The sequence below is a fragment of the Lipotes vexillifer genome, unplaced genomic scaffold (assembly GCF_000442215.2).
Source record: "Lipotes vexillifer unplaced genomic scaffold, Lipotes_vexillifer_v1.1 scaffold168, whole genome shotgun sequence".
Classification (NCBI taxonomy): domain Eukaryota; kingdom Metazoa; phylum Chordata; class Mammalia; order Artiodactyla; family Lipotidae; genus Lipotes; species Lipotes vexillifer.
This window is the reverse complement of record NW_006773947.1, coordinates 1,441,819-1,463,527: the sequence shown is the minus strand read 5'-3', so window position 1 is coordinate 1,463,527 and position 21,709 is coordinate 1,441,819. Positions and strand designations below refer to the sequence as shown.

Genomic DNA, 21,709 nt, shown 5'->3' with positions numbered 1-21,709 from the left:
CTCCCCAAATTTAAGTGTGTATATCCCAAGGATAGGTGGTGATGTGGGATGAGGGAGAAAGGTAAGCTTTTTATGGAAAAGGTAAGTAAGTGGTGAGTAAATTATTTTTCAATATTCAAGAAAACAGAAACATATGACGAGGTCAAATACAAATTTCACACGACTTTTAAAGGTAAAACAGAAGGCTTCAAATAAATTTCATGATCACTTCAGGCCATGCAACATACATTTGCTTTTCTAAACTATCACCAAAATTACTGTTAATTCAAATTACTCTTAATGTCAATATAATAATTGCCCATTATAATCACAGATTACTTACAGTACAACTTAGGGCGCAGGAAAGAGGGACCTGATAACATTGAATACTCTGTTTTCCTATCCCAAAATGAAACTTTTAAATTCTATGTGGCATATGCCCTATTTATTTGTTTAGAGAAGAGCTTTATGAAAAAAAAAAAAGGCTTAAAAAAAAACTCCTATAATGCCTATTTTTTAAAATAGGAAGCTGTTATGTTTTTCCACATATTTGAATGCTGACAATTTCCTAAATGACCCACTTTTAAATAGCTAAAGAATATTTTATTACATTTATAGGTTTCGTAAGTTGCATCTTGTACATCAGTTTAACTTTTCTGGTTATGTCACTATCTAGTTGCATTCCGGTTTTTCTTAGTGACCTATCCTCATTCCAAAGTTTGAATGGTTCTACCTTAACTTTCACATCTGTGCCATTCTGGGTTTGACTAATTAAAAGGGAGCACAGAATGTACGAATATAGTATAATAAATTTCTGTCAGATGCAAAATAAGTCCTATTATGATGCATTACAGCACACACACACAAGGGCTCCTGGGCCTTCAAAGCTGAGAAATCCTCTTCAGCCATAGGCTATAACAGCATCTAATAAGCACGGCGTTCCTTCAGATACCTTAACGATTCTATGCATCTTTGAACATTCCAACCATATGTCACATGTGTTCTCACTAGACTGTAACGAGGTATGTGTTACACAGTTAAAGGCTGTCTTCTTTTTAGACATTGGGAGACCTGACAGGTTTCCTGTTAGGTACCTTATGCCCTGCACAGAACTTAGCCCCTGACAACAAAGGAGCTGCCAGTAACTACAGAAGAGAGGAAGGGCCCTCACAGCTCGCCACATAATCTGCAATGGTAAACTCCATCAAAAGATAGCCATCAACGAGCACGTTTAGAAGATACCCTCTAACCAAAGAGAAGAAAACTCTGGTTTGAGCTAGTTACCTAAAACTCACTGATCTTTTCAAAATAAGTACAAAGTGAAACATTTTTTGTTCACAAGGGGCGATACATATACATCAGAAGTGATATGTACAATTTTTCAGTAGGACAATAGTTGAGACCAACTGTAGCCAGATTCATGGTACAGAAATGGGGTTAGAGCTACATGAATCTACAAATAATAAAAAACCATTCTGTAGAAATTAATGGTTAATAACTACTTATCCCAAAAGTGCTCTTTACAATGACACCAGGACTTATTCTCCACTGATAATTTGATAAAATATTGTACCCTATGAATACCAGCATGCACACATGGCACTGTGTCTATAAACCTGTGTGAAACCAGAGAACTCTAGTGTCTGTGACATCTCATTAATCTGGGACAATCTCTAGGACTAAATCATCAAGCAAATAAAAAAATACTAATGTTATTAGACAGTACAAAATGGCTATGTTCAACAAACCCTGGGTCTTAATATAAGTCTTTGTGTAAATGTAAATAAATTGTATCAACAAGCAGGCAATATTACCATCCATTCTCAATAAAACCAACAAGAAGATCAAATGACTAGAAACTAAAATAGCATTGGGAGGCAGAGTCATAAAAGATGTATGCTGAAAAGAAGAACCCAGCATCACTTTCAATAGGCAGTTCTGAAGAGCCTTTGTAAATCGCCAGCTGAAGGATTTATGTTCCCCTAAAACCATGGTATCTAAAACCAAGTTTTGTGCTTAGTTCCTCCAATTACAGATGATCTTCTTCTTCTAATGGACAAAGTACTTAAGCTAAATCCTTTCCTTGAGGTGATGGAGCAATATAAATATTCAATAGAGAGAAAAAGCAAAAACGAAGAGAAGACATACTTTTCTTTACAAAAGCAAATGCACTTGATAATAAAAAGGCAGTAACGTTCACTGTTAAAGGCCATCCTACCTGTGTTTTTTGATGCCATTGGAGAGAGCATCTCCACCACCACAGTCTTTTCCTTCGGACATTCTGTGCTTTCTACTCCTCAGGTGCTCTCCTTCCTCTTCAAAGCAGTGCGCAGTCACTGTTTCCAATCTACTCAGGGACCGTTCGGACTCGGAATCTGTGGCAAAGCAGGTTCACAGTCAATGAACTGAACTTTGGTGTGAGGCTTCCGTAACAATGGATCTCTCCCTTAACGCATCAGGCTTTGAAACTTAAGCAGCCTACTTTGTCCTTCAACAATCCATCTGTTAACTCCTCCTCAGGGATTTCAGAGAACCCGCACCCAATAAGGCTAAAGTGGATTTAGCAAACAGATATAGGATTATATAAACTTACAACTGTTAGATTGTATATACTAAGAGACGTCCAGAGATTACCTAATTCTTTAAGAAATTATATTCAGTGGTTTTCCCCCTAAAAAAATTTCTACTTTTATCTTCCCTTTCAAAGCACCTTAAGCATAACTTTAAAAACACAATCAATTTTTTAAACTCATGTATAAAGAAAAAGCTACCATGGCTGTACTTGGGGGAAGCATAAATTATATCTGATACTACAGACGCCAAAGCAAAGGTAATTTTTAACTACTTTAAAAAACACTTCTTCTGGTATTATATTATTTAAATTCTCAAGAGCTGAAGTCTGAAGTGGCCATATAAAATCTAATTATCAGGCGGGTGTTTTTAGGATGGAAATGCCACATTCCCAACTGCCTATGCATTCAGCGTGGAGCCATCGGCCTGTTTGGGAATAAAAGGACAACTTATCTGCGTACAATACGCTACAGTTTTCAGGCACACTCACATCCTTCATCTCCTTTCAGCATCTCCAGGGTGCTTTGGTGATGGCGAGGACCGGGTTAAGAAGTATGCCCGCTTACTTGTTTAACGCTCTACATATTTCAGTTCACAGCAGCAGCCATCCAGTCTCTAGAAAATTTAAAATGATGCCTATGCTTTTATTAAAATGTAAATTCCAGGTAACGTCTAACTTTCCGTAAGCAGATGACCATACAGGCAACCGTCCTCTGCTCTAGGGAAGCACTCACACCCATTCAAGTAACCTCCCTTAAATAAAAGTTTCAACCATCTGCTTAGTGTGTATTATAGCTAAGATGTTCAGGAAATAAAATTATTTAGTATTTCTTTTCCCTCGACTGCATTCTATAATTCAGCCAAAATCATGGGCTCTTATTTTTATCATATTAGGTTCACGAGTAACAACTGCTGGACAAGTACCACTGCAGGTTGGACAACACACCTTGAACTCTGGACCGTTTGAATGGTGTAAGTTACCTGCAGAAAAGACTCAATGCTACGGAAGTTATTTTTATCTTCTGTAAATATAACTTTACCAGAATTGAAAATATAGCTTTGTTGTGACATATACCTTAGAGCAAAGAAAGAGATATTTTAATAATAAGTTTAAAGCAATATTTATTTTTCATTGTCAATTTTGGCAGGCAGTGACAAGATTTTATGAAAAAAACTGAAGACGGGAGATTGGGATTGACATATATACACTAATATGTATAAAATGGATAACTAATAAGAACGTGCCGTATAAAAAAATAAATAAAATTCAAAAATTCCAAAAAAAAAAACCTCAAACTGAAGACAACCTGCAAAGCCAGTAACAGGGGGACTGTCATCCATTAGATGAAATACACAGCTGCTAAAATCACAATTACAAAAGCAACTTAATAAAATAGAAAAATACTTTTAACATAATGATAAGACAAAATAATCAGGATACCATTTTACAGCTCTAAAATATAAGCAAAAAAATTTAATTTTATTCTGCCTTAAAGAAAGATCAATCTGGTTCAGGTAAACAGATATCTGTCCAAATGAGAGCAGTGAAATGACAGAAGTTTGTCTAGGGCACAGTGAGGCAAAGAGGGGAAGAGTCCATTTGCTGGAGTAGGCAAAGGGGTATCAGGAAAGGATATAGGAGAGGTGGTATTACCTGAAAACTGGCTTCGTCTCTTTTGGTGGGTGTCAAGCAAAAAGACACAACCAAGCCAAAGAGCGGGAGAAAGAAGGATTTATTACTTGCAGGAAATAAGGAGAACACAGGGGATCTTTCCCAAGGCAGTGTCTCCCCAGCAGCAAAACTGGGGAAGTTTTACACTGAGGGTGCATGCATATTCATGAGTGGGCCTGGGCAGTATATGCATATTCATGAAGGGGGTTTGAGCAGAGGAGAATTCAAAAGAGAATTGAGGCAAAGGTTGACAGAGTCCAAGCTTTAGCTGATTAAAGTCATGAGGGTCAGAAAAGGCCAACAGTTGATCTGGTGGTTGGTTGCAGGCTCAAGAGAGGCGCCGTTGGAATTCTGTAAAACAGCTCAAGAAAGTGTTTCAGGCTAATCTTTACCACTGAAAACAGAACTGGGAGTCTTTACAACTGATTTATTATCTTTGCTACTGTAACTTCTCTTGCCTGATAACAGTCCTGTTTGTTCCTGCATTATTCTGTTCCCTCAAGATCATTAATTACTGAGACCTGTTCAAGGACAAGCACTGTGGCCAGGCTTAGATCACAAAATGGTGTAGGCTAAAAATGGCTTCTCTTATGTCAAGAAAGCCATGCCTGGCTTGTTTTCTTTGGGGGCCCCCTACCTTATCTGCTTACAGTGGAACAACAGGTAAATCTCAAAACAATGAGAATGGTGCTCAGGTGGAGGTGAGGGAAGAGTTGTTCAGAGGAAGGGGCATGAGCACAACCTGAACCAAAGAGGGTGACAGTGGTCTTGGGGGGAAGATCGGGTGGTTTTTCAGTTTCACATTTTTAAATTTGTTTCATATGAAAAAATTAAGAATTTAAAGAGCCAAACAAAATAACCCTGTCTGCATTGGTTAGTATTAATCAAGATGCATTATTACTTTATAATTTAGATGTCATGAAAGCCAAAATGCACTGAAGCAAAAAACCTCAAGCACTCAAGCATTTATTAAACATCACTCTGCACAGGATACTGTGTTTGCTATTTAAGGGATACAAGTCATAAGACAGAGACTAATCCATTTCCAAAGAAAATTCTTACCAAAAAGCAGATATACAATAAACACAAAACAAGAGGTAAGGCAGTAAGAACTTCTATGAAGCAAAGACTTTACTCAGAACAAGATTTAAACTTACTGAACACAAGCTGAAGACCTACTAGCTTCATCCAATCATAGGAGTGCTGTGCTTACCCCTAGGGACACACTATCAGGTGGCAGTACAGACCCTTACCATTCCCCTCCCCTACACTCCACCCCAAAGGGTAGCAACTTGACTTCCTCTCTGCCCCCTCTCCTAGTCTCTCTCTCCCTGTTCATCCACCTCTCCCCTCCCCCCAACCCTTATTTCTCTCTACCTTGCTCCCAACCTCCTTCCCCCTCTAATATAATCAGGCTATGCCCACCCTTCCCCTGAAGGGCTCCAGCGAAGGTCACCAATTACCGCCATACTGCAAAGTTGGTCCAATGATCATTTTTTAATTCTTATCATGACTCGTCCACCACATCTGATACTGCTTAGCTTACTTCATTCTTCCCCTCCTTTATTTGGTGCAAGGCATGGTGGGTGATTCAAAGAACAGTGAGATGTGGTCCCTGTCCATGTTCGAGCAGAGGTAGACTGTTTTGTGAAAACATGAGTTCAGTGAATTACTCCCGGTGCAGTAGCGTAAATCTGGATGGGGGCAGTGGGCCACACAGGAGGAAACAGCCAGTTTCACACAGTGAAGGACTGGGTATCCAGAGATGATTGTGACTGACGGCTGAGCTAAGTTGACAAGGAGTACGACTGGGGGTGGAGGAGAGAGTTACAATAGAGGAACTGTTCTAGGCATAAGGGAGCGGCATGATGCAAGGCAGGGAGGAAAGAAGGAGCATTCAGTAAGGTGGGAGAAGACGCGAGAAAGGAGTGGTGACGGGGCGGCTGGGGGGGAAATGAAGCTATGAATCAGGCATGAAGCTGACTACTCAGGATGAATAAAGATCAACGGCAGGCAGTGGGAAAAGAGGGTATAAAATGAAGTGGGAATGAGATAGTATCCCATTCCATGCCGTGAGGTTCTCTCACCTGCTAGAGGCAAATCGCCAGCTCATCTCTGAGCATTCTAGCTTCAGAGGCAAAGAAGGAAACATGATCAATGACATGATTTACAGTGTCCTCGAGATAAAAACTAACTTGTTGATTAAGAACAAAAGCTCAGGGCTTCCCTGGTGGCGCAGTGCTTGAGAGTCCGCCTGCCGATGCAGGGGACACGGGTTCGTGCCCCGGTCCGGGAAGATCCCACGTGCCGCAGAGTGGCTGGGCCCATGAGCCATGGCCACTGGGCCTGCGCGTCCGGAGCCTGTGCTCCGCAACGGGAGAGGCCACAGCAGTGAGAGGCCCGCGTATCGCCAAAAAAAAAAAAGAACAAAAGCTCAGTCACTTCTAGTACTACGTATACAGTGAGACATAGCTTGAACTTACTTTGTGGGCAATAGGGAGCCATCCTTAACTTCTATGCCTGCAATGCATGAGTCACGCCAATATGCCTCCAGCAGAGTATCATTTCATTTGGAGACCCATGGGTCCAGATATATTTAAGTTCTAACGTGTTTACCTAAGTAGCAAAGCACAGTCCCTGTGGAGGCTTACTGATTAAGGTGAGGCCTGACCATATGAGTAATTTTTTTTAATTTTATTTTTTATACAGCAGGTTCTTATTAGTTATCTATTTTATACATATTAATGAATACATGTCAATCCCAATCTCCCAACTCATCCCACCACCACCCCCCTGCCACTTTCCCCCCTTGGTGTCTGTATATCTGTGTCTCTACATCTGTGTCTCTATTTCTCCACATCTGTGTCTCTATTTCTGCCCTGCAAACCAGTTCATCTGTACCATTTTTTCTAGGTTCCCCATATATGCGTTAATTTACGATATCTTTTTCTCTGACTTACTTCACTCTGTATGAGTCTCCAGATCCATCCACATCTCTCCAAATGGCCCAATTTCATTCCTTTTTATGGCTGAGTAATACTCCATTTTGCATAAATGTAACACATCTTCTTTATCCATTCATCTGTCGATGGAAATTTAGGTTGCTTCCATGACCTGGCTATTGTAAATAGTGCTGCAGTGAACACTGGGGTGCATGTTTTCTCGGGGTATATGCCCAGTAGCAGGATTTCTGGGTCATATGGTAATTCTATTTTTAGTTTTTTAAGGAACCTCCATACTGTTCTCCATAGTGCCTGTATCAATTTACATTCCCACCAACAGCACAAGAGGGTTCCCTTTTCTAAACACCCTCTCCAGCATTTGTTGTTTGCAGATTTTCTGATGATAGCCATTCTAATTGGTGTGAGGTGATACCTCATTGTAGTTTTGATGTGCATTTCTCTAATAATTAGTGATGCTGAGCAGCTTTTCATGTGTTTCTTGGCCATCTGTATGTCTTCTTTGGAGAAATGTCTATTTAGGTCTTCTGCCCATTTTTGGATTGGGTTGTTTTTTTTTAATTGAGCTGCATGGGCTGTTTATATATTTTGGAGATTAATCCTTTGTCTGTTGATTCATTTGCAAATATTTTCTACCATTCTGAGGATTGCCTTATCATCTTGTTTGTAGTTTCCTTTGCTTTGTAAAAGCTTTTAAGTTTCATTAGGTCCCATTTGTTTTTATTTCCATTACTCTACAAGGTGGATCAAAAAAGATCTTGCTGTGATTTATGTAAAAGAGTGTTCTTCCTATGTTTTCCTCTAAGAGTTTTATAGCATCCAGCCTTACATTTAGGTCTATAATCTATTTTGAGTTTATTTTTGTGTATGGTGTTAGGAAGTGTTCTAATTTCATTCTTTTACATGTAGCTGCCCAGTTTTCCCAGCACCACTTATTGAAGAGACTGTCTTTTCTCCACTGTATATCCTTGCCTCCTTTGTCATAGATAAGTTGACTGCAGGTGCGTGGGTTTATCTCTGGGCTTTCTATCCTGTTCCATTTATCTATATTTCTGTTTCTGTGCCAGTACCATATTATCTTGATTACTGTAGCTTTGTAGTATAGTCTGAAGTCAGGGAGTCTGATTCCTCCAGTTCCGTTTTTTTCACCCAAGACTGCTTTGGCTATTCAGGGTCTTCTGTGTCTCCATACAAATGTTAAGATTTTTTGTTCTAGTTCTGTAAAAAAAATGCCATTGGTAATTTGTTAGGGATTGCATTGAACCTGTAGATTGCTTTGGGTAGTAGAGTCATTTTCACGATATTGATTCTTCCAATCCAAGAACATGGTATATCTCTCCATCTGTCTGTGTCATCTTTGATTTCTTTCATCAGTGTCTTATAGTTTTCTAAGCACAGATCTTTTACCTCCTCAGATAGGTTTATTCCTAGGTATTTTATTCTTTTTGTTGCAATGGTGAATGGGATTGTTTCCTTAATTTCTCTTTCTGATCTTTCGTTGTTAGTGTACAGGAATGTAAGAGGTTTCTGTGCATTAATTTTGTATCCTGCAACTTTACTAAATTTACTGATTAGCTCTAGTAGTTTTCTGATGGCATCTTCAGGATTCTCTACGCATAGTATCATGTCATCTGCAAAGAGTGACAGTTTTACTTCTTGTCCAATTTGGATTCCTTTTCTTTCTTTCTCTTCTCTGATTGCCGTGGCTAGGACTTCCAAAATTACATTGAATAATAGTGGCGAGAGTGGACATCCTTGTCTTGTTCGTGATCTTAGAGGAAATGCTTTCAAATTTTCAACATTGAGAAGGATGTTTGCTGTGGGTTTGTCATATATGGCCTTTATTATGTTGAGGTAGGTTCCCTCTCCGCCCACTTTCTGGAGAGTTTTTATCATAAATGGATGTTGAATTTGGTCAAAAGCTTTTCCTGCATCTACTGAGATGATCATAATGGTTTTTATTCTTCAATTTGTTAATATGCTGTATCACAATGATTAATTTGCATATCCTGAAGAATCCTTGCATCCCTGGGATAAATCCCACTTGACATGGTGTATGATCCTTTTAATGTGTTGTTGGATCCTGTTTGCTAGTATTTTGTTGAGGATTTTTGCATCTACATTCATCAGTGATACTGGTCTGTAATTTTTTTTTTGTAGTATCTTTGTCTGGTTTTGGTATCAGGGTGATGGTGGCCTCATAGAATGGGTTTGGGAGTGTTCCTTCCTCTGCAGTTATTTGGAAGAGTTTCAGAAGGATAGGTGTTAGCTCTTCTCTAAATGTTTGACAGAATTCACCTGTGAAGCCATCTGGTCCTGGACTTACGTTTGCTGGCAGATTTTTAATCACAGTTTCAATTTCATTACCTGGGATTGGGCTGTTCATATTTTCTATTTCTTCCTGGTTCAGTCTTGGAAGTTTATACCTTTCTAAGAATTTGTCCATGTCTTCCAGGTTGTGCATTTTATTGGCATAGAGTTGCCTGTAGTAGTCTCTTATGATGCTTTGTATTTCTGCAGTGTCCATTGTAACTTCTCCTTTTTCATTTCTAATTTTATTGATGTGAGTCCTCTCCCTCTTTTTCTTGATGAGTCTCACTAAAAGTTCATCAATTCTGTTTATCTTCTCAAAGAACCAGTTTTTAGTTTTATTGATCTTCGCTACTGTTTTCTTTGTTTCTATTTCATCTATTTCTGTTCTGGTCTTTATGATTTCTTTCCTTCTACTAACTTAGGGTTTTGATTGTTCTTCTTTCTCTAGTTCCTTTAGGTGTAAGGTTAGATTGTTTGAGATTTTTCTTGTTTCTTGAGGTAGGCTTGTATTGCTATAAACTTCCCTCTTAGAACTGCTTTTGCTGCATCCCATAGGTTTTGGATCATGTTTTTGTTGTCATTCGTCTCTAGGTATTTTTTGATTTCTTCAGCAATTTCTTGGTTATTTAGTAGCATACTGTTTAGCCTCCATGTGTTTCTGTTTTTTATGTTTTTTTCCTTGCAATGGATTTCTAATCTCATAGCGTTGTAGTTGGAAAAGATGCTTGATATGATTTCAATTTTCTTAAATTTACCGAGGCTTGATTTGTGGCCCAAGATGTGATCTATCCTGGAGAACATTCCGTGTGCACTTTAGAAGAAAGTGTAATCCACTGTTTTTGGATGGAATGTCCTATAAATATCAATTAAATCTATCTGGTCTGTTGTGTCATTTAAAGCTTGTGTTTCCTTATTAATTTTCTGTCTGCATGATGTGCCCATTGGTTTAAGTGAGGTGTTAAAGTCCCCCACTATTATTGTGTTACTGTCGATTTCCTCTTTTAGAGCTGTTAGCAGTTGTCTTATGTATTGAGGTGCTCCTATGTTGGGTGCATATATAATTGTTATATATTCTTCTTGGATTGATCCCTTGATCATTATGTAGTATCCTTCCTCGTGATAACATTCTTTATTTTAAAGTCTATTTTATCTGAGTATTGCTACTCCAGCTTTCTTTTGATTTCCATTTGCATGGACTTTCAGCCTGTATGTGTCCCTGAAGTGGGTCTCCTGTAGACAGCATATACACGGGTCTTGTTTTTGTATCCATTCAGCGAGCCTGTGTCTTTTGGTTGGAGCATTTAATCAATTCACATTTAAGGTAATTATAGATATGTATGTTCCTATTACCATTTTCTTAATTATTATGGGTTTGTTTTTGTAGGTCCTTTTCTTCTCTTGTGTTTCCCACCTAGAGAAGTTCCTTTAGCATTTGTTGTAGAGCTGGTTTGGTGGTGCTGAATTCTCTTAGCTTTTGCATGTCTGTAAAGCTTTTGATTTCTCCATCGAATCTGAATGAGATCCTTGCCCGGTAGAGTAATCTTGGTTGTAGGTTCTTCCCTTTCATCACTTTATATATATTGTGCCACTCCCTTCTGGCTTGTAGAGTTTCTGCTGAGAATTCAGCTGCTAACCTTATGGGAGTTCCATTGTATGTTATTTGTCGTTTTTCCCTTGTTGCTTTCAATAATTTTTCTTTAATTTTTGTCAATTTGATTACTATGTGTCTTGGCATGTTTCTCCTTGGGTTTATCCTGCCTGGGACTCTCTGCAGGTCCTGGACTTGGGTGGCTATTTCTTTTCCCATGTTAGGGAAGTTTTCGACTATAATCTCTTCAGATATTTTCTCGGTTCCTTTCTCTGTCTCTTCTCCTTCTGGGGCCCCTATAATGTGAATGTTGGTGCATTTAATGTTGTCCCAGAGGTCTCTTAGCCATCTTCATTTTCTTTATTCTGTTCCGCGGCAGTGAATTCCACCATTCTGTCTTCCAGGTCAGTTATCCATTCTTCTGCCTCAGTTATTCTGCTATTGATTCCTTCTAGTGTATTTTTCATTTCAGTTATTGTATGGTTCATCTATTTGTTCTTCTAGGTGTTCATTCTTTAATTCTTCTAGGTCTTTGTTAAACAATTCTTGCATCTTCTCAATCTTTGCCTCCACTGTTTTTCCGAGGTCCTGGATCATCTTCACTATCATTATTCTGAATTCTTTTTCTGAAAAGTTGCCTATCTCCACTTCATTTAGTTGTTTCTCTGGGGTTTTATCTTGTTCCTTCATGTGGTACAAAGTCCTCTGCCTTTTCATTTTGTCTATCTTTCTGTGAATGTGGTTTTGCTTCCACAGGCTGCAGAATTGTAGTTCTTCTTGCTTCTCCTGTCTGCCCTCTGGTGGATGAGGCTATCTTAGAGGCTTGTGCAAGCTTCCTGATGGGAGGGACTGGTGGAGGGTAGAGCTGGGTGTTGCTCTGGTGGATAGAGCTCAGTAAAACTTTAATCCGCTCGTCTGCTGATGAGTGGAGCTGGGTTCCCTCCCTGTTGGTTGTTTGGCCTGAGGCAACCCAGCAATGGAGCGTACCTGGCTCATAAGAGTAATTTTCAAGTGATAGATCTTAGTGCTGCTGAGGTGATAATGCAATCTTAAAACAGGTTTTTCAATTTTGCCTGCACATACGAATATCAAATAGGCCAGACCTTATCTAGAGTGTGCTTAATACCTTATATATGGTGGTTATAATAGTAAGAGTACTGTACATGCTTTAAAAACAAACAAATGGGGGAGGAAGTGGGGAGTTACTGTTTAATGGGTACAGTTTTATTTGGGGATGATGGAAAAGTTCTGGCAATGGACAGCAGTGCTGGCTGGACAAAAAGGTACTTAATGACACTGAACCGCATGCTTAAAAATGGTTAAAATGGTATATGTGTTATGTTTATTTTACCACAATGAAACCAAAACCAAAACCAAACAAAACCCAAAACAAACAAGCAAACAAAAACCTGTCAAGCCAACGCCAAAGACCTATCATGCTGGATGCATGGTCTATATTCTGGTCCTGTCATCTCTCACCTCAATGCCAGTGATGAAAGAAAGCCACACAGACATGGAGAAAAATTGGTGGATTTTTATACAGATGTATTTCTGAATATAGCAGCAGAAATGTTAACAGTATCCACACCTAGATTTCAGACAAAATTAGCCTTTCATGTTCCATTTCTCACTGCATTTTCCCCTTACAAATATCTCTGTTTCTATACTAAGTAGAGCCACACAAAATTTTCAGGATTCTTCAACCCATCCCTGAAAAACAGGGTAAGAGATTTATAAAATAGCCTTACATTATTCACTGAACTTTAAATGGGCAGTCAGGAAAATCTGTATAGCCCTATGTAATGACTATACATGGAAATGGAATACTTAGTTTGTACTTACTTGTGGGTTTGTTTATTCCCATCTATTTCCAAAAAGGATTCAGGTGGTTTAATTACTAATTATATTTTATATAAAAAGTGTCATAACAACACTCTGAAAAACAGGCTGTATTTTACAAGATAAATGCTCGAGCCTATGTACAAGCATTTAAGGTAGACAGAATCTTTGCCTGATTAAAACAGTGGTATTAAACGAAAGTTTGTTCACAGATCTCTGGTGGCCCAGAAACTTAAAAGCTCTGTCCACATGGGGACTTAAAATAATTTCGAACACATTTCAGATTGAACACTATCCCCTTTCAACCAAACAGCATGGAAGCCAATGGCTGTGACTGGGATAACATGGCTTTAAAACTTTACTCATCAAGTTGTATGAGTTAAATGTGTACAGCTTTTTGTATGTCAATCATACCTCAAATAAAGTGGTGTAAAAAAAACTTCAGGATTAAGAGGATCATTACCTTTATCCTACTTTTTTGAGTTTCTCCTATGAAAAGGCTGAAAGAAGAGGTCATAAAATTAATAATATAAATATGCCAACAATTCTTACGTTATGCCAGTAAGTATTTTTTTAACATGACCTCTGAAAACTAACTTGAGAACAAACAGTACAAAGGAGCAAGATGTGGAAGAACTGTGGATAATGTCCAAATAACCCCTCCCCAGTTACTTAAGGTAACAGGAAACAGTCAGAAGGGACACACGCTCAATTTAATACCTTCACTGTTTATGGTTTCCCAAGAACTAGGCATCTTCTAAGAATGTCCAAAGTAACCCAAGCTTAAAATATCAGCGCCAAATTTTTATTTAGCTTTAATGTACAATCCTGTAAACTCAAAAATAATGTAGTAAATACGGAGAACACAAGGAAAATAAATGAAACCTGCCACATTTAAAATAAACTGTAAACAGAAAATCTGGGTGAGTCCAGAAGGGGCTGCCAAGAGATTGCTACAATAACCTACTGAGGAAGTGACAAAAGCTTGAAACAGAATGGTGGCAGCAAGCAACAAGAGTCAGAGACATTCTAGACATATCCTCCCTGAATGAGGTGCAAGGTCACAATCAGCCAAATGGTACAGTGTTGATTACGACAGTTTCTTAAAAGTACTGGCTTTTCCCCAAGCAACTAAATCTACTATTGTTTTCCCCAACTTGCAAAATCTGCACATGTAACTGCAGATGAAGAATTATTCAAAACATTTGTGTATGGGCTACTGACAACCTCATGTGTATCTATTTTGGATAACTAAATCCAGACCTTCCCAATTTGTCTTGCTGACATCTTTAAAATCATTTTCAAGGTCACCTATGCATTCACTCTACAAAGAAAATATTCTAGAACTGAAGACCAGTCATAGAATAATCCACAGTTATAAAAGAAAGTTCTTTCATGTGACTTCAGTTTAATAAATCAACACTTACCAAATACCTACCATGTACCTGGTAAAGAAAGGGCTCGTTGCTGAAACAGTTTAGAAAGATTAATGAGATATGGGTGGTGCCCTCCAAATATTCAAAGTCCAATCTAGTGGAAGACGTGCAAGTAAACATATGTTTATACGAAGTGTGGGAATACTTGAAGAAGTCACTCTCAGGGGAACCAGGATAAGTTTCCAGGCAAACTTTCCATGCAGAGATGACATCTGAGCTGTAATGATGACTAAGAATTTAAGGCAGGAAAAGAGAATACCAGGTGTAAGGGGAAGAGCAACATGCCTGCAAGAACAAGGTGTGTGTCTAAGAATATCTGGCATAGCCAGAGAGGAGAGTAGCCAGAGGGAAAAGATGTGGTCGTCAGAGATGAAGCTTTAACGTGGGTCAGATCACAGAGTTTATACTGAATCTGTAGTAATGGAGAGTCTTTGGATGTTTTGCCAGGCGAGTGATAAGATCCATTTTAGACTTTACAGATAACTCTGACGCATCAGTGTCCCATGGCCACTGTAACAATTAGCATAACTTTGTGGCTTAAAACAACAAAATTTTAGTCTTTCATAACTCTGGAGGCCAGAACTCCAAAATCAGTTTCAGTGAATGAAAATCAAAGCATTTGCAGGACCACCATCCCTCTGAAGGCTCTAAGGAAAGTCCATTCCTTGCCTCTTGCCTCTGGTGGCTGCCAGCATTCCTGGGCTTGTGGCCACGTCACTCTCATCTCTGCCTCCATCCTCACATTGCCTTCTCCTCTGTGGGTCTAATCTCCCTCTACCTTTCTCTTATAAGGATACTTGTGACAGCACTTAGGTCCCACCCAGATAATCCATGATGATCTCACCTCAAAATTCTTAACTTAAGGGCTTCCCTGGTGGCGCAGTGGTTGACAGTCCGCCTGCCGATGCAGGGGACATGGGTTCGTGCCCCGTTTCGGGAAGATCCCACATGCCGCGGAGCGGCTGGGCCCGTGAGCCATGGCCGCTGAGCCTGCACGTCCGGAGCCTGTGCTCCGCAACGGGAGAGGCTGCAGCGGTGAGAGGCCCGCGTACCAGAAGAAAAAAAAAAAATTCTTAACTTAATCCCATTTGCAAAGATCTATTTTTTTCCAAAAAAAAGGTTACCAGTTACAGGGATGAGCAGGTGAATGTATCCTTGGGGGACCATTTTTCTGCCCACCACACCTGACAATATGAGATGTGGAAGATCGGCTGGCAGGGATAATGACCAGAAGCGGGAAGACAAAGTCTGTGGGCTCAAGAGCTGAACTAAGGCCTCGACAGTGAATACTGGGGCAGAAAATAGGGAGAAAAAAGAAGACAACTAGATACTTAGATATCGGGAGGGTGTGAGGAAAGGGGGTAAGAGATGACTTTCACATCTGTAGTTTACATGGTGGGTAGATGATGATGCCATTAGCCAAGACAGGGCATATACAAGGGGGCAGATCAGGATGACAAATCCAGTTTCCACTCTACGGGGTTTGAGATGCTTTGGGCCAAAGTGAGAATTTTCAGTAAATAGGTGGAAATCCTCAGCACATCATTATCTGCCACAACCAACTGGTCTTCAAGTTCAGTCAATGTAGCCTTTAAAATGTATCCCCAAATTTTATTCACTCAAATATCTGAACTCCTAACAGGTACCAAAGTCTATGCAAGTTGCTAGGGATGCAAAGTTCCTTAAGGGATTTACAGTCTGGTTGAGTGGCAGGCCTGACAAAAAAACATAAGCATACAAAACTTCAACTACAGGAAATGCTATGGGACTATGATGCATGGGGAGCCTACAGCAGGGATTTCATCAAGTCAAGAAAGTCAACCAGGCTTCCTTGAGGAACAAAGGTCAGGATATGTGTTCAGTAAAGCAATAAAGGGAGGAACTGAAACTTTCCATTCTCACTTAAGTTGCTTTTATGGAAATTCCTGTCACCTCTCATGTAGGACACTAGGACCTCAAATCAATCTTTACTCCTAAAATACTCATATGCTAATAGAATGTAAACTCGTAAGTAGGGACCATGTCTTATTTTCTTTGAATTTCCAATTCTTAATATAATGCAAGAATATTACAAAAATTCCACAATGTTTACTAAAAAAAAAAAAACTTTGTAAAATCAGTACTAATCTGACATCACTCTGTATACTTAATCACGTTTGTCGGCTGCCCACCACTTAACAGGCTAAAATGAAAATTCTTCAGCAGAATCTTATCACAAGACTCATTACAAGCTGGTCCTAAATTACTTTCTTGGCTTCATCCCATCACTATTTCTCAGCATCCAATACGCTCACCCCTGCCTCAGCCATAGTGCATTTTCATGATGCCTTTGAAAACTATTTTTCTCTACCTTTGCATGTGTTTTCTTGTTCCACAAAGCGTAACTGACCACCATCTTATCCGTCTGGAGAACTCCTTCCTGACTCTTCACAACACCCCTCAAGCATCACTTATTCTGTGATGCTCCCCCCGACTTTCCCAAGCAGTTAGCTAGCTGCCTCTCCTCTGAATTTCTGTAACACTCCTTACGTATGAGTTGGTGACGCTATTTACTTGTTCAATAAATATGTATTGAGCGCCTCCTTCTCTGTGTGTCCAGCAGTAGTGTAGGGGCTGGGATGCATCCATGCACTAAGGAGGAGCTTATACTCTACCTGTAGAAGATCTACAAATGAATGGATATTATGTGTCAAAGATGCTGTGGGGTTTTTTTTTGTTTTTTGGGTTTTTTAAAGGCAAGAGAAAAACGATAGGAAATGATACAGTGAAGGTCTTTCTGAGCAGAAAAAGGAAGGAAGTGGGGGAGGAAGCACTGTAGACATTTGGGATTAGAGAGCTCCAGGCAGAGGGAAAGTGAAGGCCTAGAAGAAAACACGCTTGGCAAGTCCAGGAACTTGCATTGAGGCCAGTGATGGAAGGAAGTGAGTGAGGAGGACAGAGCAGATCTCAGAAGGTGGCAGATGGCCAGAACGAGGGCTTCTGGCTTTTATTCCAGCCAGGAAGCAAAGCCACTGGAGGGTTCCATGCAGGGAACTGATATGAACAGATTCAAGTTTGGAAACGATCACTCTGAATGCTGTTATTTAAAATATTGCTGGAGACGTGGGTGCAAGCAGAGGGACCAGTCAGAAAGCCCCTGTCAGAAACCAGGTGAGAGATGATGGGGGCCTGGGTGGTGGGAGTGGAATGATGAGAAGTGGTCAGATTCTGCTATATGTTGTAGGTAGAGCTGACAGAATTTGTTGATGGACTGAATGTGAATGTTGATGGACTGAAAGACAGATCCTCCATCTACCGAAATATGGACCACAGGAGGGGCAGGCTTGTGAGGAGAAATCAAGAATTCTCTTCTGGGGCTTCCCTGGTGGCGCAGTGGTTGAAAGTCCGCCTGCCGATGCAGGGGACACGGGTTCGTGCCCCGGTCCGGGAGGATCCCATATGCCGCGAAGCGGCTGGGCCCGTGAGCCATGGCTGCTGAGCCTGCGCGTCCGGAGCCTGTGCTCCGCAACGGGAGAGGCCACAACAGTGAGAGGCCCGTGTACCGGGAAAAAAAAAAAAGAATTCTCTTCTGGACATTCTAAGACACTTTGGAGATCTCATTAGATATTTAAGTGAATGTGCCAAGTAGATAGTTAGACGGGAGTCTGAAATTCAGGGGGCAAAACAGTCTAGAGACGTAAAGTTTTGGACTTAGCAGAATTTGGACAATATTCACGGGCATGGAACTAGATGAGCTCGTGCAAGGCAAGCCGCTCAAGCTTTAATGTCCATATGAAGCCCCTATGGATTTGAAAAAATGCAAATTCTTATTCACTAGGTCTGAGTTGGGGCCTGCGGCTCTGCAGTTCCAACAAGCTTCCGGGTGAAAGTGATGCTACTGGTCCTGAGACCACACTCTGAGTACAAAGGATCTAAAGGGTAAGTGTAGGAAACAATGCCTGCACCCCAAGGCACGCTAGCATCTAAAGTCAGAAGGACACAAGACGACAAGCAAAGGGAACTGAGAAGTAAAATCAAAAGAGACTGGTACTCTGGAAACCAAGTAAAGAAAGTGTTCCATGAAGGAAGGAGAATCAACAACTTTTAAGTGCTGGTGAAAGGCCGACAAAGATGAGAACTGAGAGAGGACCACTCAGTTAGGCAGCTGAGTATGTGACAGCGGTGATTTAGTCGAGAGCGGCTGCAGGGGAATCGTGAGAATAAACATAAATAGAGGCTGTTCAAGAAAGAATTCTAGAAGAGGAAAGTGATGTGGATCAAAGGTATTTGTATAAGATACAGCATTCTGAAAGATAAGACAGCTGATGGGCATCAGGAATAACTGATTACCTGGGAGAGAGAAGGAGCTACATTAATGTCCTGATGTAAGTCAGAGGCACTGGGATCCCAGGCACATACGGAGGGGCTGGCGTCAGTTAGGGACATGACAATCTTCGATGTAGAGAAAGCAGAATATGCCCACACATGTACACAGCCAGGTGTGTGAGTGGAAACATGAGGGGAGCAGGACAGAGGATGAAGGTATTAGAAATTTTAAGTGAGAAAAGTATGAAATCATCATGTAAAAGGAACTGACAAGGGAAATGAAGTAGGCCTGCTGGGCAGCAAAAGGGAACCACGGAAATTAAACAGCTGTGGGTCTCAAGCAAGAGCTGCCAGCGTGGCCAGTCACTTGAGGACCGGTCCGGAAGGAGGGGAGGGATGGGCTGGGTGAGCACAGTGCAGGGAGAGAAAGGCAGGGGGGCGATTATATGACAGCCCGTGCCATCTGAGCTGGTAAGGAGGGAACAAGGGCACGAGCGGAGAGGAACAGTGAAAACATGGAGAAGACACTGTGGTTGGTCAAAGAAATGTTGGGATCAGGGTTTTTAAGAGAATGGATTGAAAGACAGGAGACAGTGGTTAGATTGTGGGATGTATAAAACTGAGATGACGGCGTAGATATAGTCACTGAGAACGGCAAACTCCGGGGGCTGATCTTGGCAGTGAGTAGCTCTGGTGGGCTGGAGGCCCAGACCCTTTTCACACTACACTGTGCCCATCTTTCCATGCTCAGCCTCTTCCCCTGGACTGACTACGAAACCCTGATTCAGGGACTGGATCTTCTTTCCCTTGGTAGTGCCATGCCTGGCAAAGCACTGCACACAGTGGGCGCCGGGTAAGTGTATCTGGTTAAGGACATGCTCTCAACGCTAGTACAAAATGCACATGGTTTTACAGTGAATGTTTTTTTTTTTTTTTTTTTTTTTTTTTTTTTTTTTTTTTTTTTTTTTTTGTTGGCAGTACACGGGCCTCTCACCGCTCCAGCCTCTCCCGTTGTGGAGCACAGCCTCCGGACGCGCAGGCTCAGCGGCCATGGCTCACGGGCCCCGCCACTCGGCGGCATGTGGGATCCTCCGAGACCGGGGCACGACCCCGTGTCCCCTGCATTGGCAGGCGGACTCTCAACCACTGCGCCACCAGGGAAGCCCTGCTGGATAATTTTTTAATGTTATAAACACAAAACGAGAGTAAGAGCCCCTGGCACTACTTAGATTTTCTCCAGAGTGTTGTACCATATTACATACAGAAGGGGTTTAATAACAGCCATACTCTGTGGTACTCAATTTGCTGCACATCACATCAACCAATGAACTTGTTTTGTTCTGGGCAACAGAGGAAATACAAAAGTTAAGACAACAAGGTCTCTGTCCTTAATGCAGGGCTTGGGGGAAGATGAGGAAGAAAGACACAAAAAGTTATATAACAAGAAAAAGGGCAAGAACAAGGTAGTATGGCTAATTGTCAAAAAAAAAAAGGACCAGAGAAAAACGTGCTGGGAATATAGAGGAGGGAGAGATCTCCACGTCCTAGGCAGGTCCAGACAAGAGTAAAGACCCGCAGAAAAGGCCCAGATAAGAACTGGTTATTTCAAAACTAAACTGTAGAAGAGGACACCGGGCTGGGAAGCGTAAAGAACAGAGCGCGCAGCCTCCACTAAAAGGTCACGGTGCTCCTTCGGCTTTCCTGCCATACCTCCGATCACCCTAGTCAAATCCTGCGTCTTCTATGTGCACTGTCAGCAGAGATGTCACTTCTTTTCTCAACTACGACCACTTGCATTCACTGGATTAAACATTATTTCACATGGGCCACAACTTCCTACGTTACTCTCCTCTGGACAAAACCAAGCTCGTTATTTTCACACTTTCCCTTCTGAAACCTTTGATTTAAAAAGACGTGAGCACCGACTCTTGCAACTGCTGAGAAACGCTAAAGCTGGCTTCAGTTTCGTGACATAACGTTCTACTGGTTTTACCAATCTACACTATTGGATTTGTATGCATTATTCATGCACATTTTAACCAAAATAGCATTAAGAGGAAAACCTAGCAAGAAAGGCTTTCTCGCACAACTGATCTCATCATGTTTCTAAAACGGAAAATGAACAGACAGTAAGAAAGACAATACATTTTGAAGTTTTAAAATTCAAAAGGCAGGAATTTTAGTGAAACTGCTATCTCAGACCAGGGCTAAAGAATAACAGCCATTAAGTTATTTAACTGGTAACAAAACTGGTAACTGGTAAAATAATGCCTTAGGACATCCATAAAGCCAAGCACCTTTAATTTCTTCCCCCTGAGCTACTTTTTCATCCCCCCCGCCGCCCCCCCACCTCTGGGAGCAAGTCACATACTTCCAACTTGATCATAAACTCCTCAAGAACAAATTTTATCTTTTAATTACATCTCATCCCAGCTCACTCCTCTGTCACCCACCCCTCCTCTTCCACACAGCATCCACAGTGGTGCATGCAGACCACGTGGAATTCACAAGTGTTACTGATTCTTCTGTGCTCTTTACTGAAAACCAATACATTTTTAGGGAGGACAGAAATATCAATGACATTTGTTCAACAACCTGCATTCAACAAACATTTACAGAGCAACTCCGAGTCTATGTTAAGTACCTCAGGAATATAAATAGATAGGGTCTCTAGCATCATAAAGAGACAAACACAATACAACCAAAGGGCTACGAAAGAGGTGTAAACTGAAGGAACACAAAAGAAGAAACAATTATTTCTGCCTGGGGGGAGTCAGGAAAGGCTACCCAGGAGAGCTGATACTTGAGAGATATTCAAGAGCTGTGGTGGAAGAAGGGGGTAGCATCGAGTGAGGGTCAGATGAAAAGGGCAGAACGAGGGAAGGAACATGGAGAAGGAGCTGCTTTATTCCTCCCTAAAACGGTACCTTCTACATATTTCTGTACTTTATTTGCCGGCTAAATGGAATTGTTCCACAGAACTAGTTAGCCTCTAGTTTCTCATTAAACCTTTTGCTTTAACACGCATGAAGGTTTAGCCCTTTTC

General features: G+C 40.9%; 1 protein-coding gene across 3 annotated transcripts in view; it reads right to left on the bottom strand.

Annotated features, from left to right (window-relative positions):
- The window catches only part of OSBPL1A (oxysterol binding protein like 1A), a 217,468-nt gene that overhangs the window by 65,792 nt on the left and 129,967 nt on the right, over positions 1-21,709 (bottom strand). For all 3 annotated transcript variants that reach the window (XM_007448592.1, XM_007448593.1, XM_007448594.1), the window contains one exon: positions 2,198-2,354. In XM_007448592.1, the coding sequence (XP_007448654.1) occupies positions 2,198-2,354 (157 nt within the window). The remainder of the gene's footprint in view (positions 1-2,197; positions 2,355-21,709) is intronic.